Below are 16,918 nucleotides of genomic sequence, written 5' to 3'. Positions count from 1 at the left end.
TGTATTACAAGGCATAATATACAATACGTAAATTGTGAATTGTTATACTAGCAAAAAAAAATCGCCATTTTCACATATTATTCTAAATACTTCATATACATCTGCTTTCTTATATGTTTTTCTGAAGACATCTGCAATAACGCTGGGTTGTAAATACAATATGAAAAAGATGATCGACAAAATATCGATGTAATCCCATTTGGAATTTACAAATACTCTATACATAAATACAAAAAAAAAGTGGCGTCCCCCTGACTATTTTCAACCTTTAATCTGGCTAGTACAACGAGATCGTCAAATCGAGTCAAAAGAATAGACGATTGAGGGGCTTGATGTGTGATATTAATAAAAGCGTTACGTGCCTCAATATTATAAACACAAATGAACCACGTTGGCGTTATTTCGACAATGTCAAAAAAGCTAACTTACCAGCATTATAGGAAGATCGGGGAGATAACTCTTATTTCGATGTCTTCTATGTTCCCTTAGTTGTGGTCAAAATCGCAATTTATTCATTACAAATTACTTTTACATTGATTTATTTGGATTTTGCGTGCTTTGTAAGGGACGCCGAGTGCATGCTGCCTGCCTGCAATCAAGACAAATGCGCAAACACCTGTCAAACAAAATCGCAGGATGATTTTTTTATTTAATATAATTAAAATATTTTAGTAAAAATGCACAATATAACACACGGAAAACGTGTTTTTCCATAAAGATTTGTGCTCAAGGGAAAATATAGTGTAAATATAAAATATCTCAAAACCTCACCCACCCTTTTATTTTTCCAGGTTACAGGAAACAGAACCAGGTTAACGATTTGTTTCCTCTAAAGTTATTTTAAATTATTTTTTAGCTTTGCATATGTCAGAAATGTTAGCAAAATGAAAGACAGAGACCCAAATGAGGTTTTGGTCTACTCAAAAAGAGAATAATCTCATCTTCCCAGTGACATATGAACCAATTTTCTTCCTTGTTTCATCATCAGGATGTGACGGTCGGTTCATCTTTGATTTTCAAAATGAGGAGAAAATTGACATGGAAAATGACACTTATACTTTAACAACAATTCATCACTTGTGCTTAACAAGCTGCGGCCATCAAATTTGACCCTGAAAATCAGTAGGTTTTGAGGAGCAATTTATATGTGTGGCCAGTGATTAGCACATCGGGCTCAGAGCTCTGGGGTCCTGGGTTCGAATCCAGGTCACGCCCACCTGTGTGGAGTTTGCATGTTCTCCCCAGGCCGGCTTGGGTTTCCTCCGGGTACTCCGATTTCCTCCCACATTCTAAAAACATGCATTATAGGCTGATTGGACACTCTAAATTGCCCCTAGGTATGCGTGTGAGACTGAATGTTTGCCCGTCTATTCGTGCGTTGTGATTGGCTGGCCACCCATGCAGGGTGTCCCCTGGCTCTAGCCCGAAGACAGCTGGGATTGGCTCCAGCACCCCTCACGGGAGACCCTAATGAGGATAAAACGGTACAGAAAATGAGATGAGATATAAATTAGTAGCTATTTTTTTCTGCAATGGAAACACTGTTTTAAATAACTTGTGGATAAAATGTGTATAAGAATTGCGATGCAATATTGTTGCTTGCATTAATTTATAAAGATGTTTTTACTGAACCATCGAGATTTATAAACAATGCTCATCTAATCACTTTTCAGGTTAGTATTGTTACGAGACCTACTATGCGAATATAGAAACAAAATGTTGCCAGCCTATTTGCATGGTTGAGGAACAAAAGAGCCCTGCAATACAACAGATTTTGAAATGAAAATGTGCCACAAATACACCCAGCCACAAAACTTGAGCAAGTGCTTACATGTGTAGCCTCACTTTTAACTCTTCTCCTCATACACTTGATCTACTTAGATCTCCCACATCTAACAGCCACTTAACCTCACTTTCTCTATTCACCCATCTGCTCGCCCCCCTTCAGCTCTCAATCCATCATCCAGCTGCGCTCTGTGTAATGACTCTATAGTCACCAACAACATTAATCCACACCCTGTCCAAACGCATACACACTCACGCGTCATAAGATAGTCTTTTACCTTTGTTCAGAGTGCAATCTTAGCCCCCTTCACCGCTACATCTGCCAGGCCTAGTGTTGTTTTTCTCCTCTGCTGTCCTTTTTTCATAGGTGACATTTCACGTCTTGAGTGGTCTTATCATCTATGGCCTTTTATTTGCCTCAAGCTTTGAACTCGTGTCTTCTTCATGTACCACATGTACCTCCATGTGAGGATCGAAACTTGCAGGGACACACGGTTATGAATAGGCCCTTGCAGAGAGGCATGTTTTGTCAATATGTTGCACCAAAAGAAGATGAGAAAGTCAAATACAGACTGACACCAGGAGGGTTTATAAATCTAAAGCAGTGACATACATATTTTCCGCATCTGTTTAACAGAAAAAAAGGAGGCAAGGGTGTGTACACGTAAAAAGATGAATGTGCACGCATGGGACCTCCCTTGTTGAAGTACAGTAGAAAGATGCCTGCAGGAAAACAATAAATCCACTACTCAGTATAGGATGACATGTTTAGGCCTTATTTTACATTGGCTCTAGCCTTTTATTTGCCAAAGTGGTGCTTCTTTATTTTAGATTGTCTCCTTTTTTTTTCAAATCTATGCCTATGATTTGAAAAAACACATAAATCCAAAGTGTGAAATTGTAAGAGTACTAGGGTCAACTAGAGAGCCATAACAGCCAAGACAAACAAACTCAAGGACAGTTTCTTCCCAATAGCTGTCACCATACTCAACTCAAGTTCTGGACCTAATCAAGACTTATTGATAGCCACTTTAGTTTTTTATTATGTTGACCACTTATTTATCTATTACTACTTATTGATTATTTATTTATCATTACTCTATATTGATGATCTATGTAGTTGTTGTTTGTTGTTAAGTCCATAGACTCAGCGAGTGTTGATCTCTCAACAACTTGGCGCTGAACGTCTCCAAAACCATGGAACTCATCCTGGACTTTAAACATAACAAGGCCACAACGCTCTGCTGATCTCCCTTGGACTACGTATATAGTCATTTCTTATTTATTGTTACGATCGCGCCGAGACGTCGTGGCGCGATCGGAGGGATTTGGACCCAGTAGCGGGGAAGCAGGAGGGGACGAGACGAACTGTGCTCATGATAGTAACTTTAATGACTCAAAACGCCTTACAAAATAACAAGGACTTGTACATCCCAAAACAATACAAAACCGGAGCAGGGAGAACAGTACCTTTGCAGCGATGTATGCAGTATTACGCAGTACGATCCGACAATGAATACTACTTCCGTGGTGTTTGAATACACACATACGGAAGTAATCACGAATCACTCGCAGCTGCTCGAAGCTAACGGCAAGCCAGGAGGGACAAACGAGCTGCTCCTGACATTTATTGATCATTTATTTGTCTGATTGTTTTTTGTTGTTGTTATTTGTGCACTACGTGGTGAAAGCTTTACATCTCATTATACTTGTATAATCACAATAAAAGCATTCAATTCAACCTGCACCAAATACAATTATTTTGTCTGCATGAAACTGGCAAGAAGTTGTGTCGCTCAGTACCCTAGAAGTAAGGTAGCTGTCAAAGTTGGTGACCCCTGAGAGCATTTATCTTTATCATTATTTTGGTGATGGTGGGGGGTTTTATCATTGAGATTTTTATCAGATGGTAACATTGCTCGAGCATGGTGATGGTCACTTGCAGTTTATTTTTGGTGCCATTCTTGACTCATATATTTAGCTGAATCAAGATTTTTTTTCTTACCACCTTTGGTCCATTGGAATGTCAGACATGACCTCTTTTGTATCCAAATCCAGAGTTTGTCATTTCGCAATACACAGCAAAAATAGATGCCTCTTAAAATGTATTGTTTATTGTTTTCCGGCATGCAAACAAACCCCCAGCGAAGTTTTCATAAACAACTTCATGAAAATTGTGCCGTCAGACGAACAAAGAACAAACCAAAGTGAAAAACACGTTCTCCTCTGGGAGGTGGTTAAAGTGTCCTATGTGATTAGTACTGTCAAGTAGGATGCTTGTACTGTGCGTTTGTTGGTGTGTATGTGTGCGTGTGTATGTGTGTGTGTTGTGTACAGTGCTTGGCATGCCTGTGGTGCTCCAGTCTGGGCTTCAGATCAACGTTGGTGGTGAAGGAGAGGTGTTGGGAGACCCTTGTGTAAGTTGGTGAGAAAGAGAGAGAGAGAAAAAGAGGGATGTTCACCTAGAAGTGGACGCAATGTGTAATGGCAGTTCCAGCTGAGAAAACACAAGCACCCGAGGAACACTAAAACCTGAGGGGTGAAAAATATGCGAGGCCCAGCGATAGGTCAGATTCCCCCACCGTATCTAATTCGATTTTACAAACTGTAAGAAAACACGCTGCTGCTCTCCAAGCACTAGTGCAAATATTTCAATTTTTTACACGTTTTTTTTTTCATTGATTCCAAAACCTCTGTGGCCTTTTCCCCAAAGAACATCTGCTTTTTACTTACAATATGTCCACAAATACTGGCTGAGGGAGATTGTTTACTCAAATACAGATGAAGGAGTGATCTATTAAAGCCGTGTGGCACACATTATTATGGAGACAGCCTCATATTTTATGAATGAATGTGAAATTTTTCAAACCACTACAAAATATCAACATTGCAGGAAGAATATGAAATGACGATGGCCTGAAATGATTATATTTAATTATAGTAGCGGTCACTATATAGGTTAAAATTTATGATTTGGAATAAATAATCTGATACCAAGTGAAATGTATTCATTTGGCAAAAAATGCCATATTGTTTTGGAAATATGAATGCCTTGAGATGCAAGTTTAATTCGTTCTTTGACTACAAGAAGAACTAAAAATGCTTTTATGTGAAATTATCTTAGCTATTAGATTGAATGGAGATGCTGTTAAGACAGAATCATTTAAACAAATTGCATCATGGCTTCTAGTGTGGAAAATATGATAATTGAGCTACAGTTTTGATACTGTTATTGGGAATTTACCATATCAGATTGCACATCCGTCGTAATACCTTGTGACACATTCACCAACATTATTTGGCATACTTTGTCATAAATAACAGCGAACAACTGTATACACACGAAGTGAGTCACCACCTGTCATCTGTTAATCGGAAGAGCATTCTGTGCATTTCTTCTGTCAAGAACAAGAAAGAAATGAAGACCATCCAGGGCATCTCAAGGTGTTTATTTTGTAAATGTTACCCAAAGTAAGCACTACGTGAGAACATATATGTTCCGTTTTTATCCCTCTAAAAAATGTTTACAGCCTTAGACTTTTTTTGTCAGCACTGCTTATTTCAATTGCAGTTTCAGGAGGGTTAAAATGTTTGATGTTGCACTTTAAATTTGAAGAGGCATGCAGAGATCAAGCGAAAGGCCAGTTTTTTTTGGGAAAAAAACTTCTCTTTGGTGCCTCATGCAAAACAAATCATCAATGAGCACTGATGCTTTTTATTAATGTGTGAGCCTTGTTCTGTCCAGTCGTTATTATTTATCCGGCACATTTTCAGGCAGGCTGCAGCGGGGATTGGTGCGTGCCCGGTGGTCCACGCAGTCAGGTCTGGCAAAGACATTAGAACGGGGAGTCCCATAGACAGCGCTCACTTCTCTAAATAAACATTAGTCTTAAAAAGTTTGGCCCCACGACCTCGCCATGATCGCATTTCAACTCTGGATACAGTCCATTTTTGTCGCGAGGTTTGCCTCTTCTTTAAAACACACAAACTCACACATACGCTCCCCAAAACTCACCCTAGAAAAAGATTAGATGTCAGTTTAAACAAAGTTTCATTTTCAGGAGTGTATACCAATACCATTAATATCTCTTATTCATCTGAATTCACTTCCAATTTGTCATGAAGCAGAAAAAAAAACTTTGGGATATTTATAATGTGCAATTTTTCTTTAATTCAACTTTATAGGCAACTTGGCCCATTGCTTCATTAATCTCAGACCTCTTTTTTTCCACCAAATTCCACTTTGAAAAAATAAAAACAGAAACAGCAGCACTTTTTTTCATTCAAAGGAAAATCTCAATTGAAAAATGCTGGTTATTTTTTGCATAATGAAATATTATCTAACGCCCGCACTAAAAGGTCAAAGGGAAAGTTCAGTTAAACACACACACACACACACACACACACACACAAACATACAAAACACACACATTCAAGTAGCAGCTGCACTTCTCAAAATATAGGCAGAGGGGTCCAAAAGGTGTCAGTGATCTGAATTCTATCATTACAAATGACCTCCATGCATATTGACTAATTATGCACTTAACTTAATATGAATTCTATTCAATTGAGCTCAACGTTCCTTTGAATAAATATACATATTTTTTAGAATTATACCCTCAAGTGAAAGTCAATATTCCAATATGTGACTTACATTTTAGTATACCTTAAATATTGTCCTATATAGTCACACTTTTCATGCTGATGTGTTCATTTTTTACATATTGATTGATCATTGCCATTAATGCAGGATATTAAACAACATAAACAAGCATCAATCCATTGAATACATTCAATTTGCTGCCTTGTAGAATGAATCACCTGCCTGTGTCCTCCCCCCCGTCTATTATTTTTCCAACTGCAGGTGTTCTCTTCAGTCGGTGTGTCTTCCAAAGTTCATATTAAGTTCTGGCACATGGGGGAGTTTGACTGTCCGGGGCTCTATTTACTCATTCTAAATTAATTAAGCGCCGGGATTCCATTGTGTGGTGCAAAAACAGAGAGGATGAGAGGGGGGCTTTGCATGGTGAAAGTGGAAGAGTGCTGGCCTGGGGTGCGGGCGTGATTTATCGAGGTCGGCCGAGGCCCTCTCCTCTCCTCCCCGGTAAACGCGTGAAGCGGACTGGGCCAACATTCCTCCGCGCATGATGGCAGCAGCAGAAGTGTCTATTGTATATTTTTCTTAGATTCCCTTTGGATGTAGTTCATATGCAATCATTTGGGTTTAAATTTGATTTGTGGGTGGTAAAAAAAAGTGCACATATGATTTCTGTACCAGCCAATCCAGCACCAAAACACAAGGAATTGAGCAAAAGTATGCTTTAGTGAACTGGTACACCATCTAATAATGTGCTGAAATTGATTTTCTCCTTTTAGCTAGGTTTGGCTTGGATTGACACTTGAAAATAGTGGAATCGATTTATTAATGTAGTTATTACAGTGATTGTAGCTTGTCTTTCGGGTAGGCAATTAGAGGAAGCTAAATATTTGGAACAGCTCTCAGTGTACTACAATATGCCAGATTGTTGAAAAAAAAAAACTACATCTTAATTCGATGCCTCAGCCTTTTGAATGCAGGATTTTGATAATTGAATGGAGTTTAAGTGCAGGTGTTACTAATAAAGTGAAATATTATGTTATATTATATTGTATTGTATTGTACTGTATTGTATTGAATTGTATTGTATTGTATTGTATTGCATTGCATTGCATTGCATTGCATTGCATTGTATTGTATTGTATTGTATTGTATTGTATTGTATTGTATTGCATTGTATTATATTGTATTGTATTCTACTGTACTGTGTTGTATTGTGTTATGTTACATTATATTATATTATATCATATTATATTATATTATATTATATTATATTATATTATATTATATTATATTATATTATATTATATTATATTATATTATATTATATTATATTATATTATATTATATTATATTATATTATATTATATTATATTATATTATATTATATTATATTATATTATATTATATTATATTATATTATATTATATTATATTATATTATATTATATTATATTATATTATATTATATTATATTAAATTATATTATATTATATTATATTATATTATATTATATTATATTATATTATATTATGCATTGATTTAGCCTACAAAATGATTAAATTATCATTTTTTCAAAAATCTGAAGATTGAAGCAGACCAATCCACATCTTTTCAAACAATAGTGACACACACACACACACACACACACACACACACACACACACAATGCCCTTTCGTCCTTCAAGTCTAACTAAGATGCATCGATCAGGGATGGAGGTGTACTGACAAGGTGGTGATTTGGGAAATTGGAATTGAGAATAACGATTTTAGTTAAGCTCCCTCTCGTCCAACATGCTCAAATATAGCTTTCTTCTAATGATATCAATATTGCGAGAACTCCTGCAATATACATAACAAAAAATAACAATGCAATTGCTTCCAAAGCACATATGGAAGCGGTTAGTGTGAGGGGGCAAAAAAGTATAAAAGCACTTTTGCAGTCATTTTGGCTGTCACATCACACATCACTCTTGACTATTCCTTCAGACAACGTCACACAAAATAACGTCTGACTCTCCTCGAGGGTAAAGCCGTTTCGTGTGGGTGGTCCCGGTACATGTCAGACATGCGTGCAGTTAAAAACAAAAAAAATTATAGGGAAGATGGTCACCGGGTGTGCGTATTGTTTGTTGTGGTGTTTTTTTTATATATAGAAGAAAAATAGATCTATTTCTACTCACAGTATAATATTGTAATCTACACCATTCGATTGTGTGCTCTCTTGTCTGAGTGTGTTTGAATCGATGTTTTATCATTAAAGAAAGAAATTCTTGATCAACTGGGTTGTCATTTTAAGAATACACTTAAGTCTTGCAATTTTGAGGACTTTGATTTTTATTTTTAAATTTCAATAATAAAGTGATGTTTTTGAAACAATAAAAAATATTCACGTACTTTTTAAATTACCTTTAGCATGCAAAATGGTGTGTAGATTACAATATTATATACTGTGAGTAGAAATAGATCTATTTTTTATACGTTCATTTAAAAGAAATCCTTTGTTAGTATTTATTGCCATCAAGGGTTTAATTTCTTGCCAAAGGTATTTCATGTGTATTTAATTTTATATACATATCCCTATTTGTCCTTTAATAGAAAAATAGGCCATACAGCCCACGAGGGAGCTAAACATTAGAGATATCATTATTTAAAAAACAAACATAAAATGGTCTTTCAAACATGATGTTGTTGTTTATTATAAGTTAATTTTAAAAAAGCCTTTATTAGTATTTATTGCCAATAAAGGTTTAATTTATTGCCAAAGGTATTTGATGTGTATTTAATTTTATATGAATATCCACTTTTGCCCTTTAATAGATAAATAGGCCATACAGCCCATGAAGAAGCTACACATTAGAGGTATCGTTATTTAAAAAACAAGCATAAAAGCTCTTTCAAACACTTTAAAAACATAGTGCATGCGTCACAGGTCACAAATTCCAGCCCTGCTCCCATAAACAGTACTATGCACTATAATATGCACTGGCCTTATTTGATGCCATAAGAAAGTTCTTATTTCATATTGATATCTAAGAAGGTTCTTATTGTTTGCTACTGACAAAATACAGTCCTCAAATACTTTTTTTTTAAATTATCATCACAGGCCTAAGAACTGATATTCGTTCATAAATTCAGTTATTAGACGTGTTGATTAAAAAAATACTACAAGTTTAAGAAATTGAAACAATAAAAATATATTTACCTACTTTTTAATTACCTTTAACATGCAAAATTGTCTGACTTAATAATATAATCCAAATTAAGACCAAACAGTGAGGAGCATTGATAACATTTAGTTATAGTTAAACTGATCTATCATTTTTTAAGTGTGTTATATTGGATTTTTTTTTTTTGCAAGATGTGCCAGCATAAAATGATTGAAAACATCACGTCCCCTAGGTCGATTTTTCTCTTTGAGAAAATCAGCAGCCCAATTCAGAGAAAGCATATGTTGGTTTTCGTTTCAAAGCCTTTGAAAATCACTGATGTTGCACGACAAGACAGACGAGGCAGCTCATCCCTCCCACCCCTTTCATCCCCAATAATCACGTGTCAAAACACCCGCAAACTAATTTGTCTCTTGCGTTTGCGCACAAAGCCCCAAAAGCTCGCCTGCAGGCCCCCGTCTGTCCACAAACATGCTCCCCTCCAAAAAGACCACTGGGCCTGTTTAGGGGGTCCCCCACTGCTTCTCTTTTTCCCCGTGTTCCGTGACAACCCAGACGGGATGAAAGCGGCCCTTTGCAAAAGCGAGGGCCCTTTGAGAAGATGCTTTTCAGGCTCCTAAATGCGTGTGGCTGCACCGGGCTCGCCAAAGGACGACCCCTTGCTGTGCGCGCATTGAGTCCCCCCAGCCCGGGGGTCCACGCTGACAACGTCAACAAACGGCCCCGCAATGCGCATTACACTGGATTAGCAGCCCCAATGAAAATGCTGCTACAAATTAGCAACGAAAGCCCCCTTAATTCGCTCCACAAAATCTAAAGAGCTTATAGGGATATTGTCTACTTTCAATTACAAGCCACCAAGTTTTGCACAGTGTGTAGTTTAAGGTCCTTTAGAAAAAAAGGGGGTCTTTTTTAGAGCCACACATGGGATGAATGGTGCCCCCCCACACCTTGCAATCCAGGGTCTTGTTTTAGATTGGTTTGAATGAAATGCGATGGAAAGAAAGCTCTCTTCGAAAATCACAATTCATATGAAATTGCAATTTTTAATTTAACTGAAAGGATTATAAGTAGCGTTTCTGTTGTTTTTTTCAAATGCACAAACATTTATTTTGTCATTACAACCGAAAAATGACCTATAATGTACAAATACTTTTGCGATTGGCAACACATGACATAAAACTGGATGTGAAATACAGCCATGAAACACGTTTTGATGGAGGTAATGTGCTTTAAAAAATGAATAAAATCACAGGAGATTAGTGGGTTGCTGCGATTTTTAAACACACCTGCATGTGCTTTTTTAAAGTTAAAAACCTGAGTTGTCTGTCATGTGTCACCTATGTCACCATGCTTGTACTAAATTTAAAAAAAAGATGTGGAAAAAAAATCCTCCCGCACAGTGACACATTTATCTTTATCCGGGAGTTATTTCGCTTACAGCACAATGAAGGCCAGGTTATGACCTATTAAATGAATAATTGTTTCTTAAAAAGCATCTATTTACAAAGCTTAAATAAACCCTCATAGGAGCCAAAACACAATACTTATATTTTTTCCACCAATAATGTTCAGCCTACCTTCACATAGGACGAAACCACATTTGGATTTTTATTCAAAAATATGTTCAGTTGAGGGCATTTTTTCCAAATGTTTTTTTTTTGTTTATTTTTCTTTTTAATTGTTTTTTTAGAAAGGACAAGTGTTCAGGTTTTTGCTGGGAAAGCTTTGCCCTGGCTGTAATAAGTCTTGCGACAGGCTCAAGTGGTTGGATGCGGAGGCCAAGGCCGGGCTGAGCATGGCCAGGATGTGCGCTTGTCCGCCGGGCTGCGCGCTGTAGGACGACCCGGTGGGGTTGGCCGCTCCGATGATGTTGTCGATCGAGAACGAGGGCCGACTCGGGGCGCTCGAGTCCGTCTTGAGAGGCGCCAAGCTCGGGTAGAAGGGCTTCCTCAAGTCGGCCGCCACGGGCAAGGGGGGAGGCGCCCCGGGGAAGATGGGCGAGGGGGGCAAGGTGCACGGCACGTTGGCGAAGGGGAAGGACCCCCCAGCGTGCGGATGCGGGTGCGAGTGCGGGTGGTAGGGGTTGTGCGAGGCGGCGTGAAAGTTCTGCAACTGGAGTCCGTAGCTGTAGCCGTAGGGGCTGTATCCGAAGCCGGGGAGAAAGCCTCCGGCGTCCCGCAGGATGTCGTTCCCCTGGTTCCTCTTGAAGCGCTTCCTCCTGCGCAAGAAGCTCCCGTTGTCGAACATGTCTGCCGAATCCGGGTCGAGCGTCCAGTAATTGCCCTTTCCCGGGTTGCCGGGCTCCCGTGGGATTTTCACGAAGCAGTCGTTGAGCGAGAGGTTGTGCCGGATGGAGTTCTGCCAGGCGGGGAACTTCTCGCGGTAGTACGGGAACCTGTTGCTGATGAACTCGCAGATCTCGCTGAGGGTCAGGCGCTTCTTCGGGCTCTGCAGAATGGCCATGGTGATCAGAGCGATGTACGAGTAAGGGGGCTTGACCAGGGCGCTTTTCCTCGCCTTGTCGCCCATCAAGACGCCGCCGGGGTCCGAGCCGAGCCCCGTCGGCTCCGTCGGGCACTCCGAGCTGTTGAGCCCTGGCGAGGACGCCCCTTCCTCGGCGTCGGCGTTTTGGGAGTAGTTATCATCGGAGTCCAGGTTGAAATCGTGCTGCGTGTACTTTCCGTCCTTCCTGACGGACATGTCCCCCCCGACCACGTCGATATCCACATCATCGGACAAAGCAGAGCTGTCGGACATATCCGTCCCTAAAGTCATCCTTGTTGTCCAAGCCCTCCCTTCCTTCGTCCCGAGATGGTCTCCTCCTCGAGAGCCCAGACACACGCACAAACACACACACACACACACACACTCTAGAACCGCCGCAGATCTTGGTTGCACTCGGGTCCCCGAGCACGTAACGCACGCATGGTTCTAGAATGGGAAAGTGGGGGGACAAAACCTTGCAAGTTGGACCTGAAGCCTTTGGCGTCTCCCGGAGCTTTGGGTGCGTGTGCGATTGTCAGTCATCCAAAGTGAAACTTCTGCTTCTTTCTCTCGCCCTCTCGCTCTCTCTCTCTTTCTCTCTCTATCTCTCACTCTCCTCACCACCTCTCTCTCTCCCTTTACTCTCTCTTTCCAGGCGTACAAGTCAATCTCAGATCAGCTATCGCCCTCCAATTTGCGAGCCTTGTCATCTCATCTGTGAAACTCACACATGAAGAATGAAGAAGTTTCAAAAATAGTGTGTGTGTACTGTATGCAGACACTCACTCACTTTTCAGCATTTATAGGAGCACCCTGGTCACGTGGTCTGTGACTCAAACAGGAACTGGGACTAAATTTACATGTAACTTACCATTGTTATTATTATGATCAAATTTGTACCTTAAAGCAAAAGCACCCATTACACACTGTTTTGAATTCGAAATGTATTTATTGATGTGAAATGTTTTCTTGCCAGGTTTTGTATAACAAATAGGAAAAAGCAGAAACTTGTTGAAATGCATTTTTCTTTTAAAAATATTACTTGTTGACTATTAGTATTAATGCCATTGACTTCTGATTGGTGGTATTGGGGATGATAATTATGTGCTATTAAGATTTACAAATACTAATGCACAATAATCATCATCATTCTCCTTTGTAATAATAATATATTAATACAAATAGTAAGAAAATATTTACTGCTATATTTCTTGAATATGTAATAAAACCAATACTGTCAACATTTTAGGTCATGTTAAATTCTTTCAAATGTACACGTCTTTTTTTCTTTCTTTTTTCTTATAATAATTCCATTATTGTTTTATATCTTGATATACTATTAATGTGAGGCCTAATTTATTCCTCCCAACATGGATTTATGTGGTTAAAACGCCCCCTGCTGCTGAAGACATGCTCAAAATACCATGCAGTGCAACGGTTTCTCTCTGTTTTTCACCGGTAGATAATTTGAACAATATAGTAATGAAAACTTCTAGATTAAACATAGTGAATTGATATAATGCAAGTGTAATGCCAGTTTTTGGATGGATGGATAAATCTTTTGAGTTCAGAATGCATTGTCAGAATAAAGGGTTGCCTTAAAGGTAGTGTTGCTGGAGTATCATTTTATTTTACACTTTTACATGGATAAGATCAAAATTGTTGGTTTGAGTTTGTCATTTACGTGCTTTGTGATACAATTCCAATCGCAAATGATCAAATGTGACGTCACAGAATGCTTAATTATTCAGGTCCTTCCCTACATTGTACTTCCTGTACACCCACTCAACAACAGCCAATCAGAGCAAAGAGTTGAAATCTGTAGTTTATTTTATTTGTTTTATTTTTTAATTACAAGCTCTCTTTATAGTTGTCAACACATTAACTTTCATAGTCTTTCATAAAAATAAAAACATTCAAGCATGAACAAAAATCATCCATTTTTTTAAATTCCTTGAATTTATTGGACACATGTATTGTAAGTATAGTATATGAAAAAAAATACTAGCATGTGTCTTGTAGTATTTTAGGGATCTGGAGCAAGTGCGATTTAAAAATGTGTGTATGTGCAACTCTGTTTAAAGGAGAATTGTATAAAGAATTGTATGTAGGATGAAGTGAATTCCAGAAAAAGCACACTTCACTTTAAAAAGGTGTGTTTTATGGCAATGCTTCACAGTCCTGCCTATTTTTTTTATTTTTATTTTGTGCACTTTGCAATAAAATTGTTGATTTTTATGAAACGTGACAGGCACAGCAGAAAGAAATATAACTATCGATTTTTCATGTTTTTACTTTATTTTAGATTCGTCCCTATATTCCATTTATATCCAATTTTCACTGTATTTTTCTCATTGGTTATAATATTTAAAAACACATTATTGAAAGTTTTGTATAGGCTGCATGTGACTTAACTGACTCTGAAAGGAATCGTGCCGTAACGACTGCAAGTGAATAAAAAATAAAAAATAAATCCCTGAAAGTATAAAATGGGCCTCGGTTTTGTAGAGAAAAAGTTTGAAAACTTTTATACTGCATTTACGATGACATACTAGCATTTTTTATAACCAATTAAAATTTCCCTCAAAGGCACTCTTACATAGCAGGTTTTAGCTTTATTCAGATATTTGTAGTTATTTCCTTACATATAATTTAAATGTTGAATTATAGCAAAGGTAATTGTGTTCATATTTGATACTACTATGTACATATGAATTAGTTTTTGTTCCACAGCCCATAGAATATGGTAAACCTTTTATTGGGCACTCGTGTTGCCATTGACGACGCTAGACGTCCAATACATTTTCAAAGTCGTCCAAGAAAAATGGAAAAACGACGTCGTCTCACTTATTTAATAAATGTTAATTGTATGGCCTAACTGACTCAAAAAAATGATACCCATAAATCTTTATGAGGTTATGTGAATGGAATTACAAAAAATAGTTGGTATTTAAAAATGCATTTATTTCAGAGTACTTCACTGTTAAAAATACGAACAAAAAGATCAACATTTGACATCAAACTTGATGTAAACACCTTTAAGAAAGTCTGTAAAACACTTAAATCTCTGAGAGGCAGTCATGGAATGTGTCAAGATTTAAAAAAATGGCTTTGTAAAAAGAGGAATGTTTTGATCACAAGGCTTGATCCCTTTCTGTCAGAGAAAATTAGTCAAAAATCCATAATATTGAATTCTGCCCATAAATCGGACAGTCACATGTATCTTTCCAGTCCCGATGCAAAGTTTGCCTGTCTCATGTACGAGTTATTGTACGTGTTAACCGGGCCCGAGAGGCCCAGAAGCTGCTCCGCGTGCTCCGCGCAGGAGCTCGGCCTCAGGGCCGGAAGAGAGAGCCTGTTTCCGGGGCAATACACCTGCGAATTCCCGGGTGAGAAACCAGCCTGGCTCATGCCGGACAGGTTGGGGGGCGAGGTCGGGGAGGAGTAAGGGTACGCCGGGGTGAGGTTGGAGGAAACGTTGTTTCGACTCAACATGTTGGGGGACTGGTTGACGACTTGCGTCTGGAAACAGGCCGATGGATCCACTCCGGTGACCGAGCAGCTGGACGCCATGACGGTCAGGTCGCCACCGCCGAGTCCCTGGAGAGCCTGGGGGTTGAGTTCCCCGACCGTCTGGGGGCTGATGATATTGTCGATGCTGAACATGCGAGGCTGTGCTTGGCACATTCCGGCGGAGGTCTGGTAGTGGTGCAGCATGGCTGGGTGCGGGGAGGGGGTCGTCAGCTGGGGGCCGTAGCCCGAGCCGATTCCCGCGTACAAGGTGTTCGGGTAGGAGGGCCTTCCCATCGGGGTGGGGGTGAAGGCGCTGGAGCTCTGGATGTAGCCCGGATAGGTGCTGACGTCCGTGCGCTTGAATCGCTTCCGTCTCCTCAGGAAGCTCCCGTTGTCGAACATATCCTCGGCGGCCGGGTCGAGGGTCCAGTAGTTGCCCTTGCCCGGTCTGCCCGGCTCTCGGGGAATTTTCACGAAACAGTCGTTGAGGGTCAGGTTGTGGCGGATGGAGTTCTGCCACTTTTTGGAGTTCTCCCTGTAGAACGGGAATCGCTCCATGATGAACTTGTAGATGCCCCCGAGGGTGAGTTTCCTCTCGGGGGAGTTGGCGATGGCCATGGCGATGAGGGCGATGTAGCTGTAGGGGGGCTTGCCCCTCTGCACCGGCCTTTTCCGGCGACGGCTGCCGGTGGGCAGGTGCTCCGGGTCAGTCTGTCCCAGCATTACGCCGTCCTCGGCGTCCGGGCTGGCCCCCCTCGGCTCCGATTTGATCAGCACGCCGTCCTTCGGTCGAGACGGTAACATGAGGGGGGGCAGCGGGGAGTCCAGGCTGACGTTGGGAGAAAGGACCACCGGGCTGACTTCTGCGGGGGAGTGCTGCGTCTCGGCGGTCATGTTGCACATGCCGGCGTAGTACGAGTAGTTTGCCAGATTCATTGGAGGCAAAGATGTGGGCAATTTATTTTTGCAAATGTTTTCAGAGCCTCTGCCCTTGCTGTCCACGCGAATTGGGTGCTGCGTGTCATTCCAGGTGAGATGCAGAGGCGCTGACAGTTTTATAAGGGTGTGTGTGTGTGTGTGTGTGTGGAGGGGGATGGGGGTTGTTAGTGACGCAGAGTAGCTCCAGAATGACGATGGGGCAGCTGCACTGATCTTTTTTTTTTGCTCTTTGCCTAGTTAGTCTTATGGAAGTGTACTATATTTATTGAAAAGTCATTTAAAAGTCTTTAAAAATGATCTCAATGAAAATATATCAAACTTAATTTATTGTTATTATTGTTTTAAATGTTTGGGAGCTTGCGCTATAATAGTACTAGTGAGTTTTTTCATTCTACTTCTAAGGCTTATCTCACTTGGACTACTTATTT

The 16,918-nt window shown here is 39.8% G+C and overlaps 2 protein-coding genes and 1 long non-coding RNA gene across 3 annotated transcripts in view; all 3 read right to left on the bottom strand.

Moving 5' to 3' along the window:
* Positions 1 to 585, bottom strand: part of LOC144079453 (uncharacterized) — an 88,286-nt gene extending 87,701 nt beyond the window's left edge. The window contains exon 1 of the long non-coding RNA XR_013301538.1: positions 430 to 585. This is a non-coding gene — a long non-coding RNA (uncharacterized LOC144079453). The remainder of the gene's footprint in view (positions 1 to 429) is intronic.
* A 9,992-nt stretch (positions 586 to 10,577) lies between these two features.
* On the bottom strand, positions 10,578 to 12,775 carry foxd2 (forkhead box D2). Its single transcript, XM_077607456.1, has one exon. The coding sequence runs from the start codon at positions 12,327 to 12,329 to the stop codon at positions 11,241 to 11,243; it is 1,089 nt and encodes a 362-aa protein (XP_077463582.1). The 5' UTR covers positions 12,330 to 12,775; the 3' UTR covers positions 10,578 to 11,240.
* Positions 12,776 to 15,151: 2,376 nt separating this feature from the next.
* Positions 15,152 to 16,566, bottom strand: foxe3 (forkhead box E3). Its single transcript, XM_077607640.1, has one exon. The coding sequence runs from the start codon at positions 16,485 to 16,487 to the stop codon at positions 15,252 to 15,254; it is 1,236 nt and encodes a 411-aa protein (XP_077463766.1). The 5' UTR covers positions 16,488 to 16,566; the 3' UTR covers positions 15,152 to 15,251.
* Between the last annotated feature and the right edge of the window lie 352 nt (positions 16,567 to 16,918).

Source organism: Stigmatopora argus, chromosome 8 (assembly GCF_051989625.1).
Source record: "Stigmatopora argus isolate UIUO_Sarg chromosome 8, RoL_Sarg_1.0, whole genome shotgun sequence".
Classification (NCBI taxonomy): Eukaryota; Metazoa; Chordata; class Actinopteri; order Syngnathiformes; family Syngnathidae; genus Stigmatopora; species Stigmatopora argus.
The sequence above is the reverse complement of the archived record's forward strand: the minus strand, read 5'-3'. Positions and strand labels throughout refer to the sequence as shown.